At 46.1% G+C, this 17,760-nt stretch overlaps 1 protein-coding gene and 1 long non-coding RNA gene across 2 annotated transcripts; both read left to right on the forward strand.

Moving 5' to 3' along the window:
* Window positions 1-419: 419 nt before the first annotated feature.
* Window positions 420-4,299, forward strand: LOC118505269. The gene is made up of 4 exons (XR_004905399.1): window positions 420-1,224; window positions 1,325-1,386; window positions 1,615-4,086; window positions 4,236-4,299. It is a non-coding gene; the product is annotated as an uncharacterized LOC118505269 (long non-coding RNA).
* A 5,341-nt stretch (window positions 4,300-9,640) lies between these two features.
* On the forward strand, window positions 9,641-12,061 carry LOC118505185 (translation initiation factor IF-2, mitochondrial). Its single transcript, XM_036040640.1, has 2 exons — window positions 9,641-9,837; window positions 9,901-12,061. The coding sequence occupies exons 1-2, from the start codon at window positions 9,809-9,811 to the stop codon at window positions 11,960-11,962; spliced, it is 2,091 nt and encodes a 696-aa protein (XP_035896533.1). The 5' UTR covers window positions 9,641-9,808; the 3' UTR covers window positions 11,963-12,061.
* Window positions 12,062-17,760: the final 5,699 nt, after the last annotated feature.

Below are 17,760 nucleotides of genomic sequence, written 5' to 3' on the forward strand. Positions count from 1 at the left end.
CAACGGCACGACTACACACCCCGAAAATTGCCGACTCCATGGAAGCTTTCTTGGGAGCAATTTGCGAATGAAAAGGACGGGGTCGATTGTTTGAATCAGCAGTTGGAAAACTCATACGCTCTCCTACGGTGCTGCATCTCGATCGAAAGGGCTGTTGTTTGTCGGTATGAGATTGTTTGGGATGGTAATGTTCGACGAAGGCCTGGCAAAAGGTGCAATGTATCCTTAACAAAAGGAAGTACAAATAGGGTCCAAGCGTTGGTACAAGCTTCCCGGGAGTCTATTAGATTTACGAAAGCTTTGGAAGTTGTTTTGCATAATTAAATCGCAGTTTTGAGGGGTTTATTACTGTTTTTTATTTCTATAAATATTGGTTTGAAGATATTTCATACAATTCTAGCATATTTTTAAAGCAGTCACTTAGTTCCAATTTATTTTTTTCTGTTTGCGAGTGTGCTGAAGCATCCTCCATGCGATCAGCCCCTAGAAGTATGCAATTAAGGATTCACACTCTATTCTAAGAGGTTTTTAATGTAAAGATTCTAGGCTGTGATAGTTGTGTATTGAGAAAATCATTTTGAGAACAATCATATTGCAATTAATAATAAATTGTCCAAAACATTTCAGTAGACATTCCGCCATGTCGATGAGGACTGATATTTAGTACATCAATGAGATGTATTTGTCATTAAAATAAAAAGGCTTTCCTAAAATTAAGTGACAGCTTGGGTCCTAGAAATAAGCTTCATACACCGCAATTCAGATTTTTTATTACAGGTCACATAAAAAACCTCATAAAAATCTAGAGAAAAATATTGAAACGCCTAAATGTATGCAAAACTAAAACAAAAATCGCCTCTTACTAATTTCCTACTGCTTTCAGCCTTTCACCTTCAATATTCCAGTCCAAATTACAAGCAGAACAATAGCAACACATCCTTCCGTGTCAGGTAATTGATCTCCTCCATCCGTACAGTCATACTTTCTTCCGACAGTACCGAAAAAGGCCTGCAATGTTCATCGTAGATCATCATTTAACCTGAGCTACAGAAGCATGAGCCATTGTGACACGAGCAACGGTGGCACAGTTCCGGTCCGGGCAACCCGGATCCTTGCCCAAGGGCCGAACAGCACAGGAACAGGAAGGCAGTGCAGGTAACAAAGGGCTCAAAGGTACAGTACAGAACGAGCCGGGACAGCATTACAACATGACCATTTCCTTCGGTAAGCCTCCGTTTCTAATTGTACAATAGGACTTTGTGTTCCCTTTTTTATTTAACGTTGTTTCTGTTACTCTTCTCCTTTTTTTTTGCAAATCTAGCAGCAAGTAATTCAAAAGAAATAACGAGATGAGCTGCGTTTGTTGTTCGGAACAGTTGCCCAAATGTGAGTGAATAAAAGGACAATAAAATAACAAACATATGAAGACTGAGGCGAGTGAGACCTCTTTGCTTGAATCTCATCATGGTCATAGAAGGAATGGAGGTTTTTCTTTTAATTTTTGTGATTTTTATATCAAAATATATCCCTTTTATGTCCTCTCAAAAGTTGGTTCAGATTTTCCTTATTATTTTAACAAATTTCCCTCTTTTTCTCTATATTTTTCTTGCACAGATCCGTCTTTCTCTACCCTGAACCGGAAGCATATCATCATTACGTAGCACAAACCTTCTCTAGGTGATTCAATTCTGCTTCAGAATCCATTTGCAGCAAGGATGACAGTGTTTGATTCATGCCACGACCCGGACATCACCACCAAAACACCTTTTGTCCGTCTTTAGGGGCGGTGAAAATGTTGTGTAAATAAATAATGCATGTTTTGACCCATCTTCAAAGGGAAAACGGAACCTTTGCAACAATGAGCAATGAAAATACGTACCTTAACTTGTCACTAAACACAGATCGATGGAAGGAAACGGTTTTCGAACAATTCCCGTTTTGTGTAACAGTAAGGCTGGGTGTACGATTGACTTTTTATTTGCCGGCGACTGTCCGCAACCGGATGCGGTACAGAATCGAGAATCGAGAAGCCTGTATGCAGCCGGTACAGCCGACCAGTGACGTTCGTGTGCACCGCTGCATCGTTGCATCGTGGGCTTGGGCATCTGGGCAAACATTATGCTCAGCGTCGTTGCACAGCGGGCGGCAAGCCGGCGTAGGCAGGAACGTCGAAGACGTGTTTGACACCTTTAAGACGCGAAAGCAGCCCTCCGAAAGCTCCCTTACAAAAACTACACGAGGGATAAGAGAGCGTAGCGAAAGCAGAAGCATCATCATCACCCTCAACCCTGGACCCAGCCGATGACGACGCAACGGGACGACACATACATCGCCAGGAAGAAACGATTATCAAGCTGAGCAAACATCATTAGAGAGATGGACGGGCCACGAGACGAGATCATGCCCAAGGAACCGTGACAAAAAGGGGAAAAGGGAGAAGGTGTTTTGCCCTTCCGCTCTCCCCTCCAGTCCCCATCGGAAGACCCATCTCAAGACGTACCGGGTGCCGATGCCGATAACAAAGATGCTGCCAGCGTTGTCCTCGGCCCGGCGGGTCCTGGACCAACTCGGAACGGGGCGGATTGCCGTACTTGAGTGACTATTTGCTTAGGTGTGCCGTCAATTATAAACCTTCAGCTTTTTTTTGTTGTACATCTTCCCGTACCGTTTTCCTGCCTCTTCTAGTACCCGAAACGAAACGGAACTATCATATGCAAACGAGCTTTCCTTACGATTTTCTAAATGTTGTTTGCCGAGAGGACAGAGAAAAGCGTTTTAAAATTAAAAATAAAATATTACTATCACTCACACACGCGTATCGAACGCTTTAAAAGCAGACGCTAATTGGGCCATTTAGGCTCACAAGTCTGGTCTAGAGCCTGCCGATGACTTCCGGTCGCTACAGCATCACAACAACAACAACACTCTTTACATTATTTTCAAAGCAAAACAAACAAAAACGCACAAAACACGATGACCTCTGCCACACACACACACACGATGATGATTGCAATCAATTTTTCTTTTATTCCTTCATCACCTCCCCCTTCACTCCCACCCTGGGGAGCTGTGGAAACACTTCTTGCGCCCTTATGTTTCCAATGTTACCGCAAGCACTTGAATCTTAATTGGTAAACATATTTTTTACAGCGCACCACCCAGCTCCATAACGGCTCGTTAGTGTTTCAAGCACTATTGCTCACGCGCGCACACAGAAACGTTTTCCATACGCTTTTCTTTGCTGGTGTGAAGACACACTCATGTTGAAGCCCACCCCTTTTTTCCACCCCGTTCGGTAGGGTCATCTCCCTGCCCATGGTGTCTCTCGCGCCCATTTTCCATCAATGGGCCCAAAATAAAAAAAAAGTAAAAACCCCAGCAAGCGTTCCTAGCGACAATTGCATCGTCGAGTGTGTGTGTGTGTAACAAAAGTAATCGGCATCAGTAAAAATAGAAAACACCGATAGGGGTAGTTATTTAAAGTTGGCTACAATCATCTTCATCCTACTCCGAACAAAAGGCTCAAAATCGTTATTGTAACGATTAGTTTCAATTGGGCCTGCTTGCTACCAACTACGTACGGACCGGTGGTACTTCTCTGTGTGTGTGTGTGTGTGTGTGAGTGTGTGCCAGTAAAGTATCGAAGGAGGCTGTGAGCACCCACTTGATGATGTTGCGCGTTTGCGCCTATGCCCTTTGGCGGAGTTTAAATGTTGGAGGAGAATGTTGTTTGCTGCGCTTTCGGCGGATCGTGCCACTGTGTGCCCTGTTTTCGGTGCTATTCTGACCCTGGTGAGAGGGTGAGTATTTTTTTCGATACATACAAAAGGGTAGGGAGTTGTGAAAACTGCATTGTACTGAATCTGATGCAACCCTTTTTTCCACTTTGATTCACGAGTTGGTTGTTTTCTTTCATGTTTTGTGTTTCTATTTGGTGGTTCTACACGTTTTATTGAACAATCCGTGGTTTGCTTGTAGTTTGTTGTTGATATTTATGGATAAATGTTCCCGGTATTAGGTAAACAGCTTACAAGCTGCATATTTGCTATCAGACTTGTTCTAGTCTGAAATTACAAAGACAATCAAGTGAGTATACTAGAAAGACATCAAATTCTACAGTGAAGAATACGAGGCGAAAGAAGTCATTAAATCTTTACATCTTCTCATTACACCCTGTTATCTGATTCCAGGAGTGTCTCTTGATCTCATACTGATCTTCTCTTTCTTCCGTCGAGGTATTCCACGATACGGTACAAGAATGCAGCTTACTGGACCTTCCTGCACTACTTTACAAGTCCTCGTTCAAACCTCAAGACATCTATATACCGGCAACTATGGCCTAATCTTCCTGCCCATCCACGGATGCTCATTCTGAAGTATCCTCATGGACGCTGTGTCAAGTCATGTCAAATTCTATCTTCATCACAAAACACGGTTTAACTAGAACTAGCATACAATTCATTAAGGAATTATTATGCTTAATATGGGGGCAGGGGCGGTTTGATGGTAGAGGCAACAATCGCGCCAGTCTTCATACGGCAGGACCGGGGTTCAAATCCGATCAGGACCGTTCCCCCGTAGTGTGGACTAACTAATCAACTACGTAGTATCATTTAGTCTAGTAAGCCGGAAATGGCAGGCATGACCTAAGCGTAAGAGGTCGTTAGGCAAGAAGAAGAAGAAGAAAATGGAACGAGCAGTGTATTTAGCAAACAATATATACAAGAACATGTGGTGGCTGTAGAACTCAGTTTAAAGACTCTTATTAGTTCATTACAATTAAAAATTGAGGACCTAATATCTGAGCTGAAAAGAAAACAGGTCATGACTATTCTATTCTCTGATTGAGGAGAGTTGTGTTGGAGATTCCATCAAAAAAGCTACTTTTAATTCATATGCTACAAATCTAGTATCTTCATCTAAGATATTGCTGCTTCTCCATCACGAATTCCACGATACGAAATGCATGAGTGAGTACCTATCAACATTGCAGATGTCAGAAAATCAAGGCTATCGGAGGATGAAGATCAATATTATTTTATTATATCTCAAAAAAGGAATCTATCGACATCGAAGAGAAATTTAATTAAGTTATTATTATATGATCCCAAATGAGGAACCGAAAAATATAATATAACAATCTCAAAGTACGTAGAAAGAGAATAAGTTCTTACCTTATTATTTTTCATTCAAATGTTTAAACAACTAGCTAGCTAATTTCTGTATAAGTAGTTCTTCAGACACTACATGGTCTTAGTATCGTGCCGGGAGTCAGATAACATATTTTCTTGTTGAGAAATATTGGAGAGTATTTATATTTTTATATTAGCTGCCAGCGAAAACATAATCATATCTTACTTTGATTAATGTAATAAGATCGCATCAGATTAAAAATAAAAGAGACATTATATCAGAATCTTTCACAATCTTTACACATGCCAATACAAATAATTTTATCCAAAAACTACCAACATTTCCTAACTTAAAGCATACCTTAAGCACTATCCCTCAAACCCACTTTAAACGTTCCTCCACGTGAAGCAGAAAGTAATGGAATTAATCCCTATTAATATCACTGCACTGCAAGCTGCTCGTGGTTTTTTTTTCTTCTACTTTTTTTCTCATCCCAATTCATTTGCGATCCTTTCGCCGAACATTGGCTCGTAACTATGATTAAAGTCTATATTAATTTCATCTTCCACCTTGCGCTTCGCCCAACAGCGGGCCCAATCCCATCCTGCCACACGGAAACCTACTGTCCCCATCTTCCTTGGGGGCAATTTTCCACCCCATGCCAAGCACGTGCGGCCATGCTCATGCGTGTGTGTGTGTGTGTGTGTGTGAGAGAGAGAGCATGTTTTTACGCTTCGTCGCCTTTAAGCTCGGAGCATTTTCATCATCGTTTCGTTCAAATGCAGCGTTTTTGTCAACTCGAATTCAGTCAACCAGCCAGCCAGCCAGTCTTTCTTCTGCGTCTACTTTTCCTCGAAAATATTAATAAAATATCAACGCACGTGTGAGTGTGTGTGTGCTTCGCTCTCTCCCTCTTGGCTTCGCAAGTGTGAGTGAGTGTGTGTGTGTCAAAGAAGATGCTGCTAAGATCACATTTGTGTTCATCTTGTGAGAAATGAAACAGAAGAAGCAAGAAGAAAAAAACGCTTTTTGTTTGTTAGCTTAGCTTTATTAATTTATTGTATGTGTGTTGTTGGCTGTGTTTTGCGTCTCGCAGCCTGCCACGCTTTTGTTTCCAAAATGTCAACAAGGCGTTTCCTTGGCGGAGGAGGAGCTTACGGTAGGCTTACGGAAAAGAGGGCGGAGCGGGAGCGGGAAGGGAAACGAAAACGCTTTACCGAACGCTTCAACGCTTGCAAAGATCTGGCATTAATTTTCTTTGAGCAATTATTGTTATTTCTCTAAATATTATTAGCAAGCATTGAGTTGATGAACAGTTTTTGGCGTCCCAAACCCCTATTTCACAGAGCGTCACAGACTTGACGTAAGCTGTGCAGAATATATTACTTCCATCTTGCACTACCACCAGTCAGTCAGCCAGCCAGCATCCGATAGGAAGAGTGTGTAGAATTTATGTGCACGTACTAGAATATCCATCTTTCTAGCACACACACGCGTACACGTACACCGACAGCCGACAGTATCCGGAGCGCAAGACTGGGGCCTTAAATTGAAGATAAACGAGAACGATATACCGAACAGCAAATTTTCTGAAGATGTAGCCTGAAAACGCGGGGAACCGGCAAGACTGTTCCGCATTGCTCCCATACCATCTCAACTTCCCCTCATTCAATCTCTTGGGGACGTGTTGGATATGGATGACTGCAGGCGTAAGAGGATTCCCAGTCTCCGAGTCTTTGGGCATAAGATACTTGCTTGCTTGGCGGTGGTCTATTCGGAGCTAAATGTTTAAAAATCAATGTATTCCAATTTTGTCTAGAAAGATGCAGGAGAGGAACAGTTGGGATTCATATATTCCAGCAATTACGCTTGTACTGATGTAAATAAATTAGCTGGGTAATTGAGACTCTCTCTCTCTCTCTCTCTCTCTCTCTCTCTGTCGAAGAATCTCTCTCTATGTCTCTCTCTGTCGCTCTCTCTTTTGCTCTAATTCTTTGCTTGTTTAACTGAGAGTTATCAAATCAGTTAGTAGACTCCGATAAGAAGAATTAGAATATCTCGCCAATACAAACATAGCTACAAGCGACACAATAAGTGTTCGGCTGATGCGCCTCCCCATCATGAAGACACTCTGAGGCAAACACGTCATCAAAACAAATGAGCAAAGAAAGACTGAATTGCACAGAAGAGGTTATTGATGCGATTACGAAATATTTGCGAAATGCATTTTGCACCGATGTTGACACACTTTCGCCACGTCTCCCTCGTCGTCGTCGTCGTCGAACGATGTGTGAGGTTTCTTTTTTTGCAACATCTCACCCCGTCGTCGAACATCTCATCAAGCTAAAGTGTGCATTATTGTGTGATTTCTTCTGCTGGCGTTTGTACGCTTTTTTGTCTTTGTCGATTGCAAAGTGCATTTTAAGTGGTGTTGCAATTTGCTGCAAGTGGCGTACGCGAAGAAAAGCGAGAAGATTCGATGGGGGGCAAAGGGAGTTATAGCAGTGCAGCAAAGTAAGCCAGATTTCAACACAGCAATCTGCGTTACTAGGAGGCATTTTCCTAATTTGTTCACCACATCCACATGCCACCAGCAACCAGGCTAAGCCTGGGAAAGCTTCTAAAAACACTGTTAGCAAGCATTGGTCGAGATTTTCCAACCTTTTCACCAACTGCCTTTTCGGTTTCTTTTTGCTCTTCGCGTCTTCTCGGGTCTTTGGCATGCAAACACGCTGGGCGCGATTTTCCCGCTTTTCCGCCCGCGCGTGTTTGCGGTGACAAATATTTATTTTGAAATAAGTTGGAAAATCAATAGTAAGCGCGGATGGGGTCTTGTAGTCGTGGGGCGTGGGGAGACATGAATGGGGCTGAATAAAACCGATGACAATCGGAAAACAATTCGATTGGGTGGGGATGGGAGGTAGGTGGGGGTGTGGGTTGTGATGAAGTAAAGAAAGCAACAAAAAAACTCGCGTCTCGCTGTGCGATTGCGTTTTTGTTCTGTTTTATGGCCATTTTCCTTTCCGTTTTGGTACCGCTGACCTGAGTCCTCCGTTTGGTGTTTCTGTTTTCCCAACCTGCTTCCCCCGGATGTTGGAGGGGTTCCTGTAGGTGGTTGTGTTATTTTTAGCAACAAGTTTTATTCCATAGGTATCCATGGCCAGCGTCTTGGCCGGACGCGCTGGAAATGTTGTTTCGATTCGTACAAGACTCCGAGGTACTGACGGCATGGTTGTCTAGCCTAGTCGGCGAGAGAGGTAAAAAAAACGTACAGAAAAGTGTTCCAAACGGGCAATAAAAATAGTAAAAATAATAATACCTAGCCACGGTTATTTCTAGCTCGAACATCCCAACAGAAACAGATGAAAGAAAGCACGCCGTCACTTTGCAGCACTTCAGCGTATATCTTCCTGGGCTCGGTTTTTTATTCGTTTAGTTCTCTCCACTCCATGCAGCTATCTTCATTTCTGTTTAGTTTCGCTTTTTGTCACGGCCCCGGTTTTGACCACTCGAGGATGTGTGTGTGTGTGTGTGCCGGATTTTGCTTCATTGCTTGTTTTTTTTTCTTACTCCAATATCCTTGACCGGGGTTTTTCGGTGCGTATGTTTTGACAGCCCGACGCTATCCTTTCTCCGGTCCGCCGGTAAGGACCGAGGTGGTTTCGTCCGATCCGGGGCTCACCTGCACCTGCGTGAGTACCCTTTATCTTGTGCTTTTGTCATAATCACGCAGTAATTCAATTTTCGACTGAGTCAATATTTGCCCGAGGATGGGTGGTCCTTTTCCCAGTTGCCACGCCGATCCGCCCAGCATCGACAAGCCGTGCGGAAGCAGTTTGCCGTGTATCCGTGACATCGAGAGCGAGAGAGAGGAAGAAAAAACGGTGGACAACCCGCACATGTACGCTATCTGAAGAAGGTGTGAGCATTTAAGATAATGGGCCACCAACCGGGTTCATATTGATGACTTAATTTCGTAATTGTGCGAGCGCAGAAGGTGATCTCTTGCCGGGATGAGGGCGTTGTGTGTGTGTTTTGAATGAATTTGCTGTCTGCTTCTGGAGGTGAGAAGGCTTATGACTTGTTTATAATTACTTCTTTAAATAATTTTTCGTTCATTAGTGCTCGTGGAACGAAGCTTTTAGCTGCTTTCACTGAACTATGAGTTAAAAACATTCAAAACCCATTCAGAAACAATTCTCAAACGGAAATGTGGCTGCGTACTTGACGCAGCCATTTTTCGAAAAAGCTTTCCAAGCATCTACGGGCGATACGGGCGACATCTAGCGGATTATTGTGTACGACTGATTTGTTTACACGAAAAACATGTACAATTTCGTTTAAAAAAGGGGATTTTCGGGAAAGAAACTTATGTGGAGCATGAAATGTTTTTCAGAAATAGTAAAAATTCTCGAATTTCTTTAATTATTACGATTCCATGAGTATTTTCTCTGGGATGTACACTGACAGCATAATGACATTTCCTGAAACAGCTGTGATTTGAGGAAGCCGGCAGATTTTGACAGCCGAAAGTAAATAAACATTTCATAACATCCCATGTTTTTCCACAGTGTACAATAACCGATGAAATAATTAAGGAAAAGTACATTAATTATCCATTAAACAGTATCCTCGCGAATAAGCATCCTGCTATTCATCATCCAACGGGCTTCCAATGTTACACATACGCTATCTGGCTCGAAGGTAGTATGACACTTCAGTATGAAACACATTTCCTAACTAAACCCTTCCTTCCGCTCGCAACAGAATAATTCGAAATGAGCTACTGCAAACACGACTGTGTGCCATTGCCCCTGTTACAAACGTCCACCAGCGGCAGCTTCAATTCAGTGCGGCCCTATCCAAGCGACGAAAAACAGCCGAAGAAAAGCATGCGATTGAATACACACCGAAGAAAAAGAACAAACCACAAACATCCGGCGTAGTGGACATCTGGCGAAACATGATCGTGGCGGATCTTGCCCAATCGTGCCAGCTAGAGCTGGAGCACATCCAGGAGGTGATGCTGTACGTGAAGGGTGCCGGCAATATAGACGCCACCGCACGCCTTGAAGATCCGAAGATTATCAAGGATATTGCGGCCAAGTGCGGGTTTAAGACGAAGATTGTGGCCGCACCGGTTGTGGAGGAGGAAGTGTTGAAGGATCGTGATGTGGTACCGAGACCACCGCCAGCACCGGAAAACTTGAAGGAACGTCCACCGGTCGTGACTGTGATGGGTCATGTGGATCACGGGAAGACGACACTGCTCGATTCGTTGCGCGGGGCGTCAGTTGCGGCTAGTGAGGCGGGTGGTATAACGCAACACATCGGAGCGTTTACGGTGGAGCTGGACAATGGTGAGAAGGTTACGTTTCTCGATACACCCGGCCATGCGGCTTTTAGTGCGATGCGGGCACGTGGCGCTAATCTGACGGACATTATCGTGTTGGTCGTGGCGGCCGAGGATGGCGTTATGGAACAGACGAAGGAAGTGTTACGGTTGGCCAAAGAACTGTCCGTGCCGATCATTGTGGCGATAAACAAGATCGATAAACCGGGCGTCGATATCGACCGGGTGAAGAAGGAACTGTCGCAACATGGCCTCGCGTTGGAAGGCTACGGAGGAGATACGATTGCTGTGGGCATTTCCGCACTGCATGGCACGAATCTGGACGAGCTGACAGAGGCTGTGAGTACGCAGGCGACACTGATGGGACTGAAGGGAGAGTACACTGGTCCGGTGGAGGGCGTTGTGGTGGAATCGAAGGTAGATTCACATCGAGGGAAACTGTCCACTGCGATTGTTTCGCGAGGCACACTGCGTAAAGGAGCGATACTGGTCAGTGGACAGGCGTGGGCAAAGGTGCGCGGTCTGTTCGATCACGCAGGACAACCCGTTTCCGTGGTCACTCCGGGCATGCCGGTAGAAATTCTAGGCTGGCGTGAGCTGCCCTTGGCAGGAGATATGATTCTGGAGGTAGAATCGGAAAAGATGGCCAACTCGGTGCTTCGGTGGCGTGCGAACCAAGCCATGAAGGAGAAGGCGCTGAGCGATGCGGAAGCGATCAACCTGAAGCGCAAGGAGCACGACGAGCAGTATCAGGCAGAACGGGAAAAGGCTCGTCTGTCCGGCTTTTATCGTCGCAAGCAGCAAGGACCACGACAAAAGGAAGCAACTCCGGACGATGGAAAGCCACGCATCAACGTGATCGTAAAGGGCGATGTGCACGGCTCGGTGGAAGCCATTCTGGACGTGTTGGAAACGTACGACGATAACGATCGCTGCCGGCTGGACGTGATACACTACGCCGTGGGTGATGTGAACGAGAGCGATCTCGAGCTGGCCCGATTGTTTGACGCGATCGTGTACGCATTTTCGGTCAACGTGCCTAATAAACCGACGAAAGAAGTTAACATTCGACCGGTGAACATCATCTACCGGTTGGTGGATGATCTGAAGAAAGAGATCAACGCTAAGCTGCCCCTGGTGGACGTGGCGGAGGAAGTCGGTGAAGCGAACGTACAGCAGCTGTTCGACATAAACGAAGGACGGCGGAAGGTGACCGTGCTCGGGTGTCGATGTACGAAGGGATTGCTGAAGAAGTCGCTCAAGTACAAAGTGAAGCGCAACGGAGAGCTGTTGGTGGACGAGCTGAGTCTGGAATCGATGCGACACCTGAAGAACGAGGTGGACAGCATCAAGAAGGACGTCGAATGTGGGCTACGCTTAAATGATCAAACGATCGAGCTGAAAGCGGGCGACACGATCGTTTGCTACCAGATCAACCGGGTACCGCAGCAGACCGAGTGGGATCCAGGATTCTAGAGCAGGATTGGATTCGAATGTTGGCTAGAGAATTAGTTAAGCGTAAAGAAAAGTTACGAAAGAAGAAATGTTAAGAATAAAACAGGTCTAAACAGCACTGAAAACGTTTACATTTTGTTGACTTTAGTAAGCTCAATGAGAGCATAGAAGCTTCACATAAAAGCTCTGGCAGTTCCCGCATAAAAGCATAACGTGGCCTGGCGGTTCTTGTGTGGAACATTGCACACAAGTAGATGGATTGTAAGCAAGGAGCATAATAAGGTTCTCTTAACCCTTGTGTCTATCGAAGGTTTGCTGAGTTTATACGAATGAAAACTTTAAATTTGAATTTGTATCTACAATTTGCATTTAATTAAGTTTAAATTAGTTTATAGTTGTTTGTATGCTTCTCCCTAGAAATCGGTTTTTATTCGATAGGAACGGCCTGATCATATTGCTTGAACCTAAAATACAAGACTGCAAATCACATTGGTTTGGACGATCTGTAGATTATGATACCGTCATCCAAATTGAAATCCAAAAAATCTTAACTTTTAAATGTAAAGCGCATTCAGTATTGATCGCCTATTCACGCAACATGTATGAAACACGTTTTTCCAAGCCAGTCCCGTTTTCCATGCTTCCGTAAACACTTCCAAGAAATAACACCCTCCACAGTTTGATTGTTGATTTGTCGTTACGGGCCAGCTCATTAACTTATCGGCTTCGAACGGCGCGAGGTATCGGCCGATGAAGACATCCACTGGCAGCGTTCTTCACACGTGGCCTAAAGACTTTCCATCGCACTGCGGGAGGTACAACAAACCCTCGGGGAAAGTACAAATCAGTTCCCTCGGTTTCCCAGGCCGAGAAACTCCTTCGGCGTTTCGGGGCTTTTCGATAACGCGAAGGGGGCATCATATTTAACACGGAATTATCGGGTAAGTGGTGTAACGTTAAGTAATGCATGCCCGTAAATAGCTTTCCCCGGCGTGTGTGCGTGTGTGTGCCGCTGTTCTAAAACACATTTTCCCTTTTTCTTTCCCTGTAGCGGCTGAAGACCGACCGGTTGATAGTTGCTCGTCAGCATCCATTAATTTCCATGCGGGATAAAAACAAACAGTAGAAGAAGTTGCTACATGTGTGTGTGCGTTTGTGTCTGTGGTTGGCTGGCAGGAGAAGAGGTCGAGCCGTTCCCCGATGGTGGTATGCAATCGGTTCTTTTCCTCATTCTCGGCACTGTCGGGCTATTACTACGCCACAGCCATCGCAGCTACATGCAGCAGCTCGATGCACACTGTGCACCAACACACACCAACCATCGGGGTGTGTTTACGAGCCAGCTGGGACATGCTGGGCGATCCGAGCACCCGAGCAGATTCCCGAGATTTCGTCAGCCCGGTGCGTCGTTACCTTGAACCACTTGGCTGGCTGGCTCTGGCCCCACCGGGGGAGGAAAAGATGGATGGTGTGGTAGCGGAATGTGTAATTTTCCGACCAGATGACTCCCGCCCGGCAGCAGCCAGAATCAATAGAAAGAGAAAGGTCGCGCAGAAAAGAATCGGCAAACCCGCAAAGAACCCAATCACACCGAACCGAGCGCCAACAGAGAGCAACCCGCACGAGACTGCTTTTCGAGACATATCCCGCAAGTACAATGGTGGCAATTTGGAAGCAGTACTAGCGCGGACTCGGACGCGAATAGTAGGAAGATGCACGTGAGGCCCATCCATGTGCTCGCTACCGGGGGAAAACATGATAGGAATGCCATCCACCAGCTGCAGTTGCAAGTTGGACCCAGGCATCAGGCAGCAACAACAACTAGTACATCACATCACAAGACGAAGAATCCAACGCACCAATCCCCGTAGTGCACAGTCCACCAGTCCGGACGAGCGGTTATAGATCAATCATTTCCGTCCGTTTTTGGCCGGGCCGGTGATGGTAGGCTGTAGGTTCGGGCGGTTTTTTGTTGTTTTCCAACATTGTTGTTGGCCCGTGCAGGAAGCTCGATTGATTCGTCCGGAATGTTGGACAGATTGGACACGACTATGGTACGCAAGTGCGCGAATGGCTGTGAAAACCCACAAGACTCTTTGGCGTGGATGCGCTTCGTGTGGATGTACACAAGAAGAATGACAACGTGGTCGTGTTTGTAGAGCCGTAGTTTCGCTTTCCATCAGCAAACAAACATATCTCCGGTTGAACGTTTGCATCGAGGCGCAATGGTTGACAGCCCCGGCAGAGGAACACGCGAGAACAGAAAAAAGGGTTAAAAACACTCCAAAGGTCTTGGAGCAGATGATGAAACGCCGGGGGAACGAATCGAATGATGGAACGATAACGAATCGATCCGGTCGCCGCAATGGTTGGAGAAGCGCATCGGGAGAAGACCACAGCGCCATTGCACCAGTGTACGGCTATGGATACATATTAATAATTGGAAATAGCGAATGAATTAGCATCAAACGCCCTCTGCCGGGTATTTCATCAATGTTGGTGTGCTACAAACTTGAAATGCGTCTACCGCCCGTTCGTGGCTCGAGCCTCCAAACATTTAGATGTTGTAGAATAAATCATCGAGCAGCAACACCTTCCAGAAGATCTAGATACAGTTGGTACACGTAATTATACGTTTCACACAGGGCGATGCGCATGTTTAGGACGGCGATTCTGAAGCCACAGGAATGAACAGCACATGGCGAAGAAAATGCACCAAAATCCGGAGCATCAAGCTGGCGATGCCGCTTCCTACAAATCGCTGCTGCTCTTTCACGGATGCGGATGGAGCAGCAAGATTGGGGAAGGTATTTTCACTCTACTCAATCTCCAACCCCCGGTCTGTTGTGTTTGTCATGTTTGGGTGTTCCGACTGTTCGACTTGGTGGAGGACCGCCTGCACTCCAGATTCTTCGATGCTGATGTTTGCTCTTGAAGAATGCATTTCTTGATGGACGGATGGGATGGTTCCCGCGCCACACCGTAATGGTTCTGGTTGGGTTGGTGTGTGTTTTCTTTTATTTTTGCTTACATTTTCCTTCCGCTAATGGAGTGCTATAAAATTGAGTTAATGAAAGAGAAAACTTGAGAAACGATGCGCTGCACTGATGTTCTTTCGCAACACGTCCGCTTGCGTCCGTCGGCAGCATCTGGAGCATTTTTTGGGTGAAGTGTTCTAGATTCCAATCGACGTGCCCCGGGATGGGTAATGGTTTTTTGTGTTTCGCTGGAAGCCACCTGAAAGTTTTGATTTACTTGGGCCAAAACCCCATTCCTAGGACATAAACACGTGGTACAGGCAGCAACTTCCGCGTGGAAAAGCGTAAGCTTGCGTTGTCCACTGTGAGTAGCATAAAAAAGAAACGAAACTCCAAGGCGGATGCTTTCGCTCTAAACGGCGACTCTATCCCGGCGGCCCGAGCTGGTTAGTTCATGCGGTACTTATCCACCCATGAGCTGAAGATTTCGTGACGAAGGGTGCCATGGTGTGGTTCGGCTTTATCAGCTGCCACTTCCTGTTCGAGCTGCTAGTGGTCAGCACGCGTGGTAGTGGAAGCTAGCCTTCTGCTACTGCTGCTGCTGCTGCTGCTGATTGTGTGCTGCGGCTGACGAGTTGACCTAAAAATAAAGCAACAGTCCGCCCGTTGGAAACACCGGAACGGAAAAGTTTATCAAAATATTCTTCTTTCCGCTCCCGAAAAAAGAAACGGCGATCAAAGAGCACGAGAAGGAAGAGAAAAAGCAGGCGTGAAGGATTATTTCGACACGAGGTTAGCAGGCGAAGCAGTTTTTGGGAGCTAGAAATCTTACTTCGATTAGCTCAACATAGCGTGGTATATGCTTTGGGAAGGAGATCTCCAATCGATCGACACGATCGAAAATTAACCTGAGGAGAATCGGCAGAAGATGGAAGTTCCCATGCAGTCAACCTAAGTCGTTGTACCTCCAAAGCATTCGGCCCTGGGCAGCGATTTGAACAGTTTTAGATACATTGTAAGGATAAGCATTTCCCGTCCACTTCCACACGCATGAATCGGGGGAGTCTGCAAAGCCATCCGAACGCAACGCTTGTCACGCGTTATCAGCTGCTACACACATCTGCAAGCAAGTCAGCAAGCACGCAAGGAAGAAAGTACCGCCCAAGGCAGGAACTTCGGCGATAACGTGCTGTTCCGCGGCCTTCGGAGAAGCTAAAGCTGACCAGTATCTTGGTCTCCGGCAATGAGTTCACAGCCAGCGCGTGATAAAGAACGGCAAAGCCTTAAACGCTTGACACAATGGCTTGGACATGATGGCTAACGATGTCGCTTGCCAACTCCCAGCAGCAAATGATCAATGAATCGAGAGCGAAAAGAGCACAAGGCCTCGGTGGATGGATCGAGTTGGTGTGCCTCGAACTTTGAAGTAGGACAAACTAGAACACTCACATAAACACTGTTGCCCCCGCTGGCTGGCCAGCGACACTTGTGGATCACCTCACACCTACCAGTTTGTCGCGATCCGATTTCGATTCCGGCACGGACCATCACAACAGATCTTCGCATCCAAGCAAGGTCGCCCACATGCTCGCAGTACTCAGACTTTCTTCTGCTGTCTGCTTTCTCTGGGGCTGAGGGCAATGGCAGACACGTTGATCCCACAGACTGGGCATGGAATGTGGAAAAGGTGAGTAGGATTTGGGGTGAAATTATGCCGAGAATCTTGCACAGACGACATCGACATGTGGGATTCTGTGCAGTGGGTTTTGATGGTGTTGTTAAATGGCCCGCTTCTTGGGTGAGCTGGGAAAGAGTGTCTTTTTACAGTGATGATGTAGCTCGCAATGCATGCTGAAAGTAAGCTGAAGTTCAGAATCAATTCTTATCAGTACAGTTACAACTAACAGGTGAAGTAGAACAATAAAGCTATTTTGAGCCTGCTGGAGATATTCTGAGCTAGTCTAACGATAGTTCTCTTTGGACCTGAGTTCTTGACTTGGTTATCCAATCAATTGAATACTGGAGCAATTGCTACCCAAGCACACCTGCACGATCCCAGTCGCAATTGTCCACAGTTCTAAAACGCAAAATAGGCGTCCCTACTACTGTCACAACCAGAAAGAAAAGCATAATCTATTATTGCCTACCATCCATCATGCATCACTGGAGACGACGCTGGAGTGTCCTTCCTGCGCCGCAGGGTCATCGCAGCAGCACGCTAACCTGTTGATATGTTGGTCAACCGTTAGCTTAATTGACCGTAAACTGATCGAAAGCCATAAATCTTTTGCTGCCATAACTCGCGTTCTCTCTTGCTCTCTCTCTAGCTCGTCCGCGCCGAAGTTAACTCATTCCGCGCGCGCGTTTCCACACCGCAAAGTTTGAAGATAGCCCTCCCCCGGTGACATATGCGCCGGAACATGCAATAAAAGGTTGTAATTGATACCGGGATAACGATCCCGGGCATCGGGGAGAGTAGAAAAGATTTAATTTTCACTTGCTGTGGAGCTCCCTAGCTGCAATTTTCTATGTCCGCCGGGTGTATGGATTGGAGTGGTCCGGGAGGTCGCGCGAAGGCACGGTAGGCCATAAAAATGGAGCATTAGGGCGCGTGCCGGGATGACTTCATTCCGGGCTGCCGACGTTAGAGTTGACATTTGAGCTCTGGTGCCTCCTTCCCGGTGCTGGTTGCCCTTTACAGCTCATGTTGGTGCTGGTTAGTTTCGCGAACGCAGTGACCGTGACCGGTCGAACTCCCTCGATATAGCGTGACTTGACGCCGATGCTGACACACGCCGAACGGCCGCTGCTTAGAAAGTGTACGACCGCTGTCAAGAGTGC

Source organism: Anopheles stephensi, chromosome 2 (assembly GCF_013141755.1).
Source record: "Anopheles stephensi strain Indian chromosome 2, UCI_ANSTEP_V1.0, whole genome shotgun sequence".
In the NCBI taxonomy this organism is placed as follows: Eukaryota; Metazoa; Arthropoda; class Insecta; order Diptera; family Culicidae; genus Anopheles; species Anopheles stephensi.